Here is a 12285-nt window from a genome sequence, read left to right on the forward strand (position 1 = left end):
AGATCCTCCCCTCTCAGTTGCCTGTTACATTTATTCACATAAATATATATATATATATATATATATATAATGGCGGACTCTAGGAAATATTATAAATGGGGCAATATGAGAGTAAATTTAATTTTATAATGGAGATATTTAATAATTTTAATTAAATTTTTATAAAATTTCTTGAAAAATTAAATATTTTTTTTATAAAATGGGACATGTGACCCCACTACCATATGCTTATGTATATTATATATATATATATTTATTAGGGGTATCTAACCAACCGATCTAATTCAAATCCGCACTCTCCAAGGTTTGAGTAGAGGTGTCAATCAGGTGGGTCCGAATCCGCACTCGATCCGAAGGTTTTGGGTTTGGACCGACCCGATTTTTTCTGATCTAAATAGTTAAACATGAAACTCGATCCTATATATATCGGGTTCGGGTCGGACCGGGTCGACCAGCATAAAAAATATGTAAATCTATTTTTTTCTTATTTTTTTAAATATCGGGCTTTCGGGTCGACCCGACTCGAGTCCGAAACCCGATTCGAACCTGTCTCGAAAGTCCGATTTTTTTCGGGTCGAAAAACGTAGGTCTGAAGTCCGCTAATTTTCGAGGTGAATCGGGCCGAACTTCGGGTCTCAGACCCAAATTGACACCCCTAAGTTTGAGCTCGGGTAAACTTTTTTAGGTCTATATAACCAAGGTCAAAACTCAGTCCCATAGAACCCCTACTCAAGTTAAAACCAAGTCAATTCCTTCCTTGTTTACATTTTTTGCATTAGTTTCATATAAAAAAAAAATTATATCTAGTTTTCGGGCCATTCAAATCTGATCTGAAAGTTTAAAATTTTTTGGGTAAAAAAATTTAGGTCCAAAATCCGATATATTTTTTAGATGGGTTCGGATCGTACTTCAATGTTTGGATCAAAATTGATAAGTATGCGTATAAATGTATAAATTTTTTTTTATCTTTTTGACGTGGAACGTTGAAGTGGCGTATTTATAAATCTGAAAGTGATTTGGTACTAACATATGTGTAAACCACTAATTTAGTATAACACATTTGATTCTCCACCCACTTCTGTAATCATATTACAGTATTATGATATTGATTCAACCATTTTTATTGTGGATTATTATATATATATATATATATATATATGTATATATTTTTATTTTTCTATTTTAATGATTTTTTTAATTTTTAATTTTTTAATTTTTTAATTTTTATAAAAGTATGTATATATGTATATGTCTATTTGTGTGTGTATATATTTATATGTATGTGGGTGTATATATATTGAGATGTATGCTTGTATATATATACATATATATTTGTGTATATTTTTAAATGTTTTTAATTTTTAGTATTTATTTTTTATTTTTATTATTTTTATTTTATTGGTATTTATTTGATACGGCAAAAAAATATCACATGTTGATGTACAACGAATCACGTTAATACCGTTCATCATAATGATGTCAAAATGAGTCAGGTTCGTGAGCCACCTCGCGGTTGACTCGTTTTTTTCCGAGTTGAGCTAAAAAAATAAAAGACCAAATAAAAATGGGCTGAACGGGTCAGCTCGCTGCGAGCGCGAACCCAACCAGACCAGCTGGTCAGCTCCCGGGCTAGCACAAAAAATACCTTTTTGTTGTAGAAATTGAAAATACAAATCAAAATGAAAGTGGAGATCAAACTAAAATTGATGACGTAGAAAATTAGAATTCATTATATGTTAGCGTTGGTTTATATCTTTTGTTATATTTGATGTTAGTTGATATATGATACTTTTTATGTTAGTTTGGTGACGCGAGATAAGATTTTTTGTTATTTTTTCTATTTAGATATGGTTTTATAGATTGTTATGTTAAATATTTTATACTATGTTAAGTGGCTTTAAATTCTTATACGTAGATTTCAAATTATTAATTTTTAGGTAATTTTAAACCATTTTTTGGATAATTAGATAAATATGAATTACAATTTGATCTCGTCAGAACTTTTCTAACTCATATAAAAACGGGCCGAACGAGCTGAGTCAAAATGAGTTAACTCGAGACGAACAGGTCCGATCCGGTCCAAGCCATCTCGTTTTACTTCAGTGAGAAGCATTATTTAGTTAACGTAATTAAAATTCATGTAATTTTTTTAGAAAAATTATAAATTAGTGTAATTTTTAGAAAATAAAAAATTTATTTATTTGTCTACGAAATTTGAATAAATTACTTTATTTATTTAAATTTTTTCTTTAATTTATTGTCTACCTACCACTGCAGAAGAAACTTAATTTAAGCATTTCTATTTGACACGAACAGCCTTTTTAGCATGCATTTAATTTCATTTTTTTTACATTTTCGACTGATCAAATTTAAATTCGGCCTACTAATATTTTCAATTTTATATATTTTTACATTATAGAACCATTTTACTCAATTCTAAATTTATTCAAATATAATTATATATTTTACATAATCTATTCGTATCATTCACCTCATAGTCACCATTCCGATACTCTATTGCACTGAATAAATGTAAATAACTGATATTTTATGATCACGTTATTCGATCATTAGTTGCAATATATATAACATTTCATAATCCATATAATTTCCAGGAAAAAAGGGAAATCGAAAAAAAAAAGTTATTTTAATTCTCCAATGTCTCTTTCTGTCTCTAGAATCACGAGGAAAAGGGAAGCCTACAAGAAATAAGCCGAAGAAATTTAAAAAAAAAATTGGTAAAATCCAGGAGAAACAAACATATGGTACTAGTCGGACCAAATTAAATAATATCTGTTATACATGAAATAGTTACATAAATCTAAATATTGTATAGTGTAAATTCTCATCCATAATTCAGCATTTAATAATATTATTCTCCCATAACACAAAAGGCTAAATAAATCTACCTCACACCATGAAGACGACTTCAACATTACTCTGATTAGCAACATTATGACAATAATCGACCTTCTATATTAAATTTAATCAACTATTACAAAAAAAAAAAACAAGAAGTTGATTTGGTTCGTATTTTATTAGGGTTCGAGTTTCGTCTACTTCGCACCAAAACCCGGATTGAACTCAACCAAATATGCAGAGAATTTAAATTTCTGCTCACTATCCCTAATTCTCAATAATAATTTGTAACCCAAATTCGAGTATTCTAACCGATGAAACGGGACGCAAATCGTCTATCCTAATCCGGGTTCGAATCTCAAGTTTGAGAAGAGTTTATATTCTAAATGACATGGCTGACTCTAGTCTAACCTCGAAATTAATATGAATCTTTGTCTAGAACACCCGGTTACCCAAAAAAATCTTTACACCTTATCTACCTAGTTCAACAAAAAAAAAAAACACACGTACACACAGACATATATATATATATATGTGCAAGAACAGAGGGTCTTACGCGAGTTTAAGCGAAGTGTCGGAGAAATCGTCAGGGAGAGATCCACTGGCAGAGCTAGAGAGATTGGTCGTCAGAGCTGATTCCAACGATATCCCATCTCGCGTTGCTACAATTTCACCTTCCCCAAACGCGGTCGTTTTGCCTCTCTCCAACGTCATCAGCTGGCATATATGTACACACATGCACAATATGTATATGCGTATGCACATATATAACATTTGGTTTTGCTCATAAACTTATATGTAATGTAATTTACCCAACAAAAAACTTATATGTAATGTATGACAGATCGTGTGCTGGTAAGAGAAAAGGTTGTTCTAATTTACCCTCTCTTTCAGCTTGCTGTTCTCCTCCGCCAACGCTGCTCCCTGCACGTTGCATGTTACTCATCATCAACATATACATACATATATACATAAAAGTATTGTGAGCGTGTTTGTGTGTGTATATTGAATACACATTACTTTATATTATATGTTAGGAATCTGGGATATAAAAAGAAGAACAATAACAGAAAAGTAAATAGGAACCGGATAACTCTTCAATGCGTGATACACTTTCCTAAAAACGTTATTCCGTCCTATACGAGCAAAGGACTTTCCGGAATACGTCTTTGAGATACAATGAAGAGAGAAGTGATCTTAGTTTGCTCTACTAAGAACACAAACACAAGAAAATTGCAAGAAGAAGATGAACAAAAGGCTTTGTGGGTGTTTTGCAAGATCAACCACAAAAGTGCTCTCAAATCTCTCAAAAAACGAATAAGATCTGTTATCAATTGTGTTAGGATGTCCAGGGGTGTTAATCAACACTCCAAATGTCGAAAGGTGTGAAGAAATCGGAAGTTTTTCCCGAACGGTCGCGATTTTCCGCTCAATCCGAACTGCTCAGAAAAAACGGGCTGCCCGCCCGTTTTGTCGAGCTACCCGCCCGTTTATTTCTGAATTGCTCAGAAAAACAGGCTGCCCTCCCGGTTTTCCCGAGCTACCGCCCATTTATTTATGAGCTTTATTCCTCAGAAAAAATAGGCTGCCAGCTCATATTTTCGAGCTGCCCTCCCATTTTTTCTGAGATTACCTTTCACGTTCAAAACCGAACGTAAACTCTTTCGACGTATCCCTAACACTTAGCCAATTCATACCACGTCTTTTACAAGCATTTAACTCCTCCACCATACTTGTAATACACGTTAAACATGAATCCTTTTGAGAGATTCTAAATTCCCATTCATTTACTCTAAAAATACCAACATTATATGCTTATACTAACCCTTTTCTCAAGTGAAGAAATCTCGCCCATAATACTCTCGCCCTGAACAAAACATGAAGCATTGGTGTTCATCAACATATATATATATATGATCAGAAATCTCTCAAACACAATGTTTAGTATCTTTTACATGGCATATATATATGGGTAAGAAACTCCGCCTAGACATGGGTTCGCTCGTATTTAGCCGGTCCCAAGCCCGGATAAAGGAGGAAGGTTTTGCGGTAGGTGGCAACCAGCAAATTCAAAACTATGTCATATCTCACCTGCAATGGATTCAAATCGAAGAATCCATGCGGTCGTCCCCAAATAAACTTGGGACTAGGACGATGTTGTTGTATATATATGGGTAAGAATCTCTACATAGTATTACTTTAAACCCAAGTTAATCGATCTGGGCATTTGATCCAATATCCATCCCGAGGAAAGATCATGAACGATAGAGATATTTCGTCGGGGTTTCAAATTGATAGAGCTATCCTATATGTTATGAAAAACTAACGCCAACCTTTTTCTCAAGAACTCGGCCGAGTCCTGATTCAACCAATTTCTCCAGCCGTTGCAAATCATCCAAGCTCAAACCTTGGAGATCCTCACCTCTCAGTTGCCTGTTACATTTGCAAATTGAAAACCGATATGACAATTATACACGAATACACACTCACACAAGAACATACACACATATATATATATAATATGAAGAAAGTACCTTAGCTGCTTGGTTTTATCTTCAACTTCTTTGCTCAGTCTCACGAGGTTGCTATTCTCTAGCTGCAGGTAACAAAGAAACATTTTACCAATTGCTAAGCTGATTGTTCAATTCCATACATGAACATTGAATCACAACATCGAATAATACATTGGCTCAATTACTAAAAGTGTATATATATATATAGATCCCTTATTAACATGGAAGATTTTCGCTTGTTCGATATTTACAATAAGTAAGACTCATATCTATGGCTTATGTTTAGTAAAATACGTGAACAACGCAAACAATAACCATCGTATTCTTTTACATAACATCGAAGAATTTCACATGTTTGATATTTACAATCGTTTAAACTCATACCTATATGGTTTCAGAAAACACAACAAGCAAGTAATATTGTAGTTGGAGTAAATTGTTTAAACTCATAGCTAAGGCAGACTTCGAGCCTTTGATGGAGAAGGTCAGGAAAAAAGTCAGTAGTTGGTCGAGTAAATTCTTGTCATATGCCGGTAAGATCTAGCTTGTCGCAACCGTTATATATGGTATGATTAATAGTTGAAGTCAAGTTTTCCTACTGCCGAAGTATCTCCTGAAGCAGATAGATGCGTCTTGCTCCACCTTTCTATGAAAAAACTCCCCTTCGAGCTCACGTAGGGCAAGAGTTGCTTGGAGTAATATATGTAAGCCTGGAAAGGAAGGAGGCCTAGGAATAAACTGGAAGAGCTGAACACAGTCTTCAGACTTAAAATGGCTTGGAGTATTTTCAAGGATGCAAGCTCGCTTTGGGTGGCATGGCTGAGGAAAAATGTGTTGAAAAGTGGGTCATATTGGAATATTCTCCTGACTCCTAGACTGTCATGGAATATTCGTAAGCTTCTTAAGATGAAAGACTTGGCGAGAAACTTCATCAGATGCAGGATTGGAAATGGGAATATAACCATCTATTGGTATGACAATTGGTCTGATCTAGGTCCTCTGCTTACATATATCGGGGATGAAGGCCCTCGACTCCTCAGAATCCTGATCAATGGTAAAGTCAGTGATGCGACAGCTGAAGGTAATTGGTTGCTGCCTGATGCGAGGTCTCATAGAATCCAGGAGCTCCACATCAAACTCCTAAGTATTCTGGTGCCTACTCAAGCTAAAGGAGACGATAGGTTTGAGTGGAAAGAAACAGGGAATGTGTACAAACAAAATTTCTCGGCGGCCAGCACATGGAAGCTACTGCGACAGGCTTCTACTGAAGTGGTCTGGGCTAATATGGTTTAGTTCAAACGAGCGATTCTCAGGTATGCTTTTATTCAATGGATGGTAATGCAGGGGAGACTGTCAACTCGAGATAGATTGAAGCGATGGAACATGGTTCAAAACTCAACATGTATTTTATGCAATGGGGAGGAATCCCCTAACTGATGTATAGAGGTGCCACATGTGGTTGGAGCAGATCCCGCAATCTGATGATAGTGAATGGCATACACTACTGAAGACCCTCATTCAACATTCTGTATATGAGGTTTGGATGGAACGAAACTCTAGAGTTTTTTAGAGTTCAGCATCTACCCCACAGATTCTTTACGTTCGGATAGGCCAATCGGTGCGAACTATACTACTGTCGCTGCAACAGATCGGACACCGTCAAAGCAACATTTTGCTTCAGAAATGGTACTCTTTAACAATTTCACAAGTTCCTGATTGAAGATTGGTAGGCTTTGCTGTAAAGCTTATCTCTTGATTAGGTAAAACTAGCGAAAGCTTAAATGTGGATTTGGATCCTATACTATGTACAACCCATTTTTTGATTAATATACGAAACGTTTCATCAAAGAAAAAACAAGCAAGTAATATTCATCTTATTCTTTTACACACATATATATATATATAACATGGAAAAATTTTTATTGTTGAATTTTTACAATAGGGCAAATTCATACATATGTTTTGTGTTTATATATGAAACACATGAATAAGAAAGCAATACGTAAAACTCATATTGGTTTATGTTGAAGAAAACACATGAATAACCAAGTAATTTTTTTTTTTTTGATGAAATGTGCTTGTTGTATTTCTATCATAATCTAAACCAAGTAATATTCATCATTTACCATGCACAACATGCAAGACTTCATACTTTTTGTTACATATATAACATGGAAAATTTTCACTTGTTGAATATTTACAGTAGGTCAAAATCATACCAATGTTTTGTGTTTATATATGAAAACACATAAATAACCAAGCAATATCCATCACATTCTTTTACATAACATGGACAATTTTCGCGTGTTCGATATTTACAATAGGTAAAATATCCATACGTAGGTCGGTCTATATGTTAAAGAAAAACACATGAATCGGCAAGAATTATACATGTATTATAAAGGTACAACCACGATAGATTATACCCCTTCATTCATGGCACAGATCAACAAAATTACCGCCATTGATATACAGAAAGTAAACCTCATGCATATGTAATAGCCTGTAAATTAATTTCGTACGTATCTGTATCTCACGTAAAGCTACAACATTATTTAAACACCATTGTTGAATAAGCACATATTTCAGGATAGTTTAACCATTTTTCATTTAGTTAGTGTGCACCATGGAATTCCCACACATTTGACATAAGGATCACACACACACACACATATATATATATGTATATATGCATGCATACATGTGTGTGTGTGTGTAAGGAATGAAAAAATAAAACAGAAATGAAATAAACAGAGATTAGTTTAAAATTATGTAATTACCTGAATATCGAGAGGAGGAGGGTTGAATTTGTTGAGGTTACTAGCATGAAGGTTATACCTTGCCAACATGTCTCTCATTCTTCTAACACAATAACAAAAGCAGATTAATTATCTCATATATATATATATATATATATATATATATGTTGTAAACGAGTTGGTGAATATGTAACTTCCATATCTAGATCTCACATAATGTTTATACACACATAAATTCAAGAACACTAATATTGTGAATTCTTGATTATTTCAAGGGATCTCACATGCATGTATATCATCATCTCTTAACTAATATATATTTGGAGTTGCCTAAAATTATATATATATGTAACTTCAAGGATATTTTGAAGTTCATATGTACTTCTCTCATGCTGTGGTTAAGACTTGATTAATTCCTCCATCGGTCAAATGACCACAAGCGAATGAACGGATCTGTGGAAGCTAAAGCTAGTGTTAACCTCATGACATTAGTCAAGACTCGAGAATCTCCATTCTAATTATAGTAATTAAACACTATATATATAGATACACATGGTCATCTCCTATATATATTTATATGTATATATGTATATATTGCCATATGAGTAACGCAAATGATTGATAAACTCACTGTTAACTCATAAAAGTAATTGGTAGAATATACTCTATCATTCCACTACGTATATAATATGCATATATATATATATATATATATATATATATATATATATATATATATCACACACATTATATGCATAGCCATTAGCCAAGCCATTATATTTTATGAAAAAAGGACGAACCCAGTTGTACAACATTATGAATATATGCAGGTTCCATCACTGGATAATCTCCAAACCCGAGAAACATGTAACAATGAAATTAAACAACATTAAATCTAATGAAATTTGTGATCATCATATCTCATCATGTTTACCCCTCTCCGACCACACATTAATTCTTCTTATTCTCCTGCCTTGTGTTTGTAAACCCTTAACTTGTCTCTAACCGCTCAAACCCTTTTGTACAAACATCGAAAATGTTCACATTTTCATGGCGATTTGACAAAGTTTTCAAATTTATACACTTTTACACACAAATACGTACACATGTCCGTATACACACACATGTACATACACATGTACATACTTATATATATATATATACATGTTATATATGTACCTTGAACTAGAGAACTCGAAGAGCTTTCCGGTGGCGGAGAAGATGATGAGAGCGACTTCAGCATCGCAGAGAACGGAGAGCTCTTCAGCTTTTTTGAAGATTCCTCTTCTTCTCTTAGAGAAGGTCACTTGCCTCGCAGTCACGTTGTCTATCTTCTTTATCCTTATCTTCTCTCTCGCCATATCCTCTAATCAAGAAACATCGAAGAAAAAAGAAATAAATCAGGTGAAATTTGCGTGATTAAACCTCAAACCTCAGACAAATCACTAAGTTGATCATAAACTCAAAAGGGTTATACGGTTGTCTGAAAACCCTAGCTGGGTAGAGCGAGAAAGAGGATCAGGATCAGATCCAGTTGGAGAAAAGTTAATAAACCCAAAGAGGGAAACCCAGAAAAGAAAAGGGAACAGATCTACGAAGCCCATCAATGCTCAAGAAGAAAGATCTGATTTTGAGGGATTGATTTACCTTTTCGAGATGGAGGAAGCCGGATTAGGTTTTGCAATCTCTCCACCACTCACCAAAAATGGAAGAAGGATGAAAGTGGGATTTTGCTTTTTCCTGATCTAGAGAGAGAGAGAGAGAGAGAGAGATTTGTGTGTTCAATAAAGGAAAGATGAGGCTACTTTTTATAGCTAAACAGTGTCTCTCGACACTTATCAAAGGAGCATGGATTTTTAACACTTTGCCCAAAAAAGTATCGAAATATACTTGTGTTTTGTGATGTGCACATGCGTGTGTATGAGCGAGCAAGAGAGAGAGAGAGAGAGAGAGAGAGAGAGATGGGAATGCGACAGTGTGCTCTTAAATTCATATTATAATATTATATCATTATATGTGGTTACTCTTAAGGAAAACAATTCACATCGTATTTTTGTTTAATTTTTTGCAATGACTAAAACCTATTCCAAAAGTTCAACTTTGTCTGGTTTCGTGAAATTAATAAAATACTCGTACTAGATTTTCTTGTGTGGTGGATTGTCGAGCGATAAATGAAACGAAGTGATATTTATTATTTCTGGTTTTCAAAGAGATTCCCATAGGTCGTTACCTTTTCCTCATCCCGTTCATAGTTCATATGATTTTTTTTCTTTCTAAATATTGCAATAATGATGTACACTACAAAAATACATCGCATATGCGACGGACGTATCCGTCGCACCGCGAACACATATCCGTCGCAACAGATATTTTGCGACGGGTCACGACGGGCACAAATCCGTCGGTACATAGCTGTCGCAAATTTGTTTCAGTCGGTTTCACCGTCGCAAATTTACGACGGACATTTCCGTCGGTATATTACCGACGGAAATAAACCGTCGTAGACCGTCGCGTTTATGTTTGTCGCACATTGCGACGGAATTATCCGTAGCAAGTTACCGACGGCAGATATCCGTCGTTTATGCGTCGCTTTATTAATTTTCGAACGTAACGACGGATTCCGACGGAGTTGGTCCGTAGCAAGTTACCGACGGCAGATATCCGTCGTGTATGCGTCGCATTATTAATTTTCGAACGTAACGACGGATTACGACGGAGTTGCATCCGTCGCAAACTTTGTAAAAATAATTAAAAAATAAAAAATTTGTTATTAATTTAAAGATTTTAAAAATCAATTATTAAAACAAATTCATAAATAAAAATACGAATTAATTAAAAACAAAAAAAGATTCATATTTAAAAAAAAAGTATAATACAATAATTTAGAAAGAGTTATAATACAAATACATCTACGGATCTACCGGTGCATCGTTGTCGAGATTGGTGGGTGCGTCCTCTGGATCGTCCTCAGGAGCATCTGGCTGCCGAGATGTCGTCGGAAAGCCATACTGGTCGAATATAGGCGGCATGAACGGTGTGAGGCGCTGCATCATCTCCTCGAAGCGTACGATCCTCGCTTCGGTCTCGGAGAGCTTCTGTAGCTTCTCCCGATGTTGCTCGAACTCTTCGATCTTCGCCCGGGCCTCTGCCAGTTCTGCATTCGTCCGCTCTTGGGAGCGTTTCAACTCTTCCACTTGACGCGTTAGCGCGACATGGTGAGTAATCGCCGGAGCAGAAGTTTCTCCCCCGCCCAGTTGAGATGCCAAGGTGCCGATACCATAGATACGGCCCTTGGCATCCGGATGGACAACCTATACAACGAAAGAAAAATTAGCATACAATCATATATTTTTAAAATTCAGAACTATTAATTTTATAAATATTTACCTCTAGATATAGGCTGTTAACTTCGGTTGTCGAGAGTTGTGTAGAAGCAGAACTCTCGTCCATCTGGGAGACTTTATCGTCGATCTTGGACTGCACCAACTCCTCGATCTCCTGGACCCGCTCATTCACATATGTACCGTCCGATCGACGGTGTGTCTCCTGAAGAACTCGTAGAACCGACGGTTCTACACCTTCTTTTTGAGCCTACAAACAAAATAATTAAACAACATTTGACCAGCCGAATGGGACCTTGAACTAACTCGTGTAACCACAATGGATGATCTTCTTGCAATGATTCAATCTGTAAAAAAAAATCAAGCAACAATTTGGCATGTGGTTAGTGTTCTTCCATATGCGATATTATTTAATTAATTACGTACAAATTCTTTTAACCAGGTTGCGAATCCGTTCTCTTTAATCTGGCTTAACTGATCATCGTTTACATCACCGTACGTATTGAATACCTGATCATCAAAAATCCTACAAAAAACCACAAGACAAGTTATAAAAGTTTAACTATCCATGGAACCCAAAAATAAATACGTATATACGCACCTTTCGAACGGTAGAACTTCTTCACAGTTCAACAAAACATACGTGTGGACCACATGGTAATCTTTGTCCGATAAATGTGCATCGATTTCTCGACCACCACATCGTCCTTTTCTGTAGAAACATTGCGGAATATCCATGACAACATTACCGTACTCCGGTCCATCTACGGTGTGAAATGGTCTGTTTGGTTGTTTATTCTTTTTTTCCACTTG

General features: G+C 35.3%; 2 protein-coding genes and 1 long non-coding RNA gene across 5 annotated transcripts; all 3 read right to left on the minus strand.

The window, feature by feature from the left end:
• Window positions 1–2523: 2523 nt before the first annotated feature.
• LOC104799797 (MADS-box protein AGL24-like) lies at window positions 2524–9991 on the minus strand. 3 transcript variants are annotated; one of them, XM_010522447.2, is made up of 9 exons: window positions 9779–9991; window positions 9311–9497; window positions 8153–8234; window positions 5394–5455; window positions 5193–5292; window positions 4685–4726; window positions 3742–3783; window positions 3416–3576; window positions 2524–2699 (listed from the first exon to the last, which is right to left on the minus strand). In XM_010522447.2, the coding sequence occupies exons 2-9, from the start codon at window positions 9490–9492 to the stop codon at window positions 2681–2683; spliced, it is 690 nt and encodes a 229-aa protein (XP_010520749.1). In that variant the 5' UTR covers window positions 9493–9497; window positions 9779–9991; the 3' UTR covers window positions 2524–2680. The 3 variants fall into 3 exon arrangements, with proteins under 3 accessions (XP_010520749.1, XP_010520750.1, XP_010520751.1); XM_010522448.2 differs by having other exon boundaries at window positions 8153–8231; window positions 9779–9989; XM_010522449.2 differs by lacking the exon at window positions 4685–4726 and having other exon boundaries at window positions 9779–9990.
• Window positions 9992–11040: 1049 nt separating this feature from the next.
• LOC104799860 lies at window positions 11041–11628 on the minus strand. Its single transcript, XM_010522538.2, has 2 exons — window positions 11519–11628; window positions 11041–11442 (listed from the first exon to the last, which is right to left on the minus strand). Exons 1-2 carry the CDS (start codon window positions 11579–11581, stop codon window positions 11041–11043), a joined length of 465 nt encoding a protein of 154 aa, XP_010520840.1. The 5' UTR covers window positions 11582–11628.
• Window positions 11629–11742: 114 nt separating this feature from the next.
• Window positions 11743–12195, minus strand: LOC104799799. The gene is made up of 3 exons (XR_769615.1): window positions 12074–12195; window positions 11899–11998; window positions 11743–11819 (listed from the first exon to the last, which is right to left on the minus strand). It is a non-coding gene; the product is annotated as an uncharacterized LOC104799799 (long non-coding RNA).
• Window positions 12196–12285: the final 90 nt, after the last annotated feature.

Source organism: Tarenaya hassleriana, unplaced genomic scaffold (genome assembly GCF_000463585.1).
Source record: "Tarenaya hassleriana unplaced genomic scaffold, ASM46358v1 Cleome61, whole genome shotgun sequence".
NCBI classification, from domain to species: Eukaryota; Viridiplantae; Streptophyta; class Magnoliopsida; order Brassicales; family Cleomaceae; genus Tarenaya; species Tarenaya hassleriana.

Bases quoted from the DNA above. Each gene is read 5' to 3' on its own strand.
- LOC104799797 (XM_010522447.2), bottom strand. From the start codon at position 9,492: ATGGCGAGAGAGAAGATAAGGATAAAGAAGATAGACAACGTGACTGCG. The intron at 5,456-8,152 runs GTAATTACATAA...TGTTACCTGCAG, and splicing joins CTCCTCCTCTCGATATTCAG to CTAGAGAATAGCAACCTCGT. The intron at 3,784-4,684 runs GTTAGTATAAGC...TGCAACGTGCAG, and splicing joins TTTCTTCACTTGAGAAAAGG to GGAGCAGCGTTGGCGGAGGA.
- LOC104799860 (XM_010522538.2), bottom strand. From the start codon at position 11,581: ATGGACGAGAGTTCTGCTTCTACACAACTCTCGACAACCGAAGTTAAC. The intron at 11,443-11,518 runs GTAAATATTTAT...TTCGTTGTATAG, and splicing joins TTAACAGCCTATATCTAGAG to GTTGTCCATCCGGATGCCAA.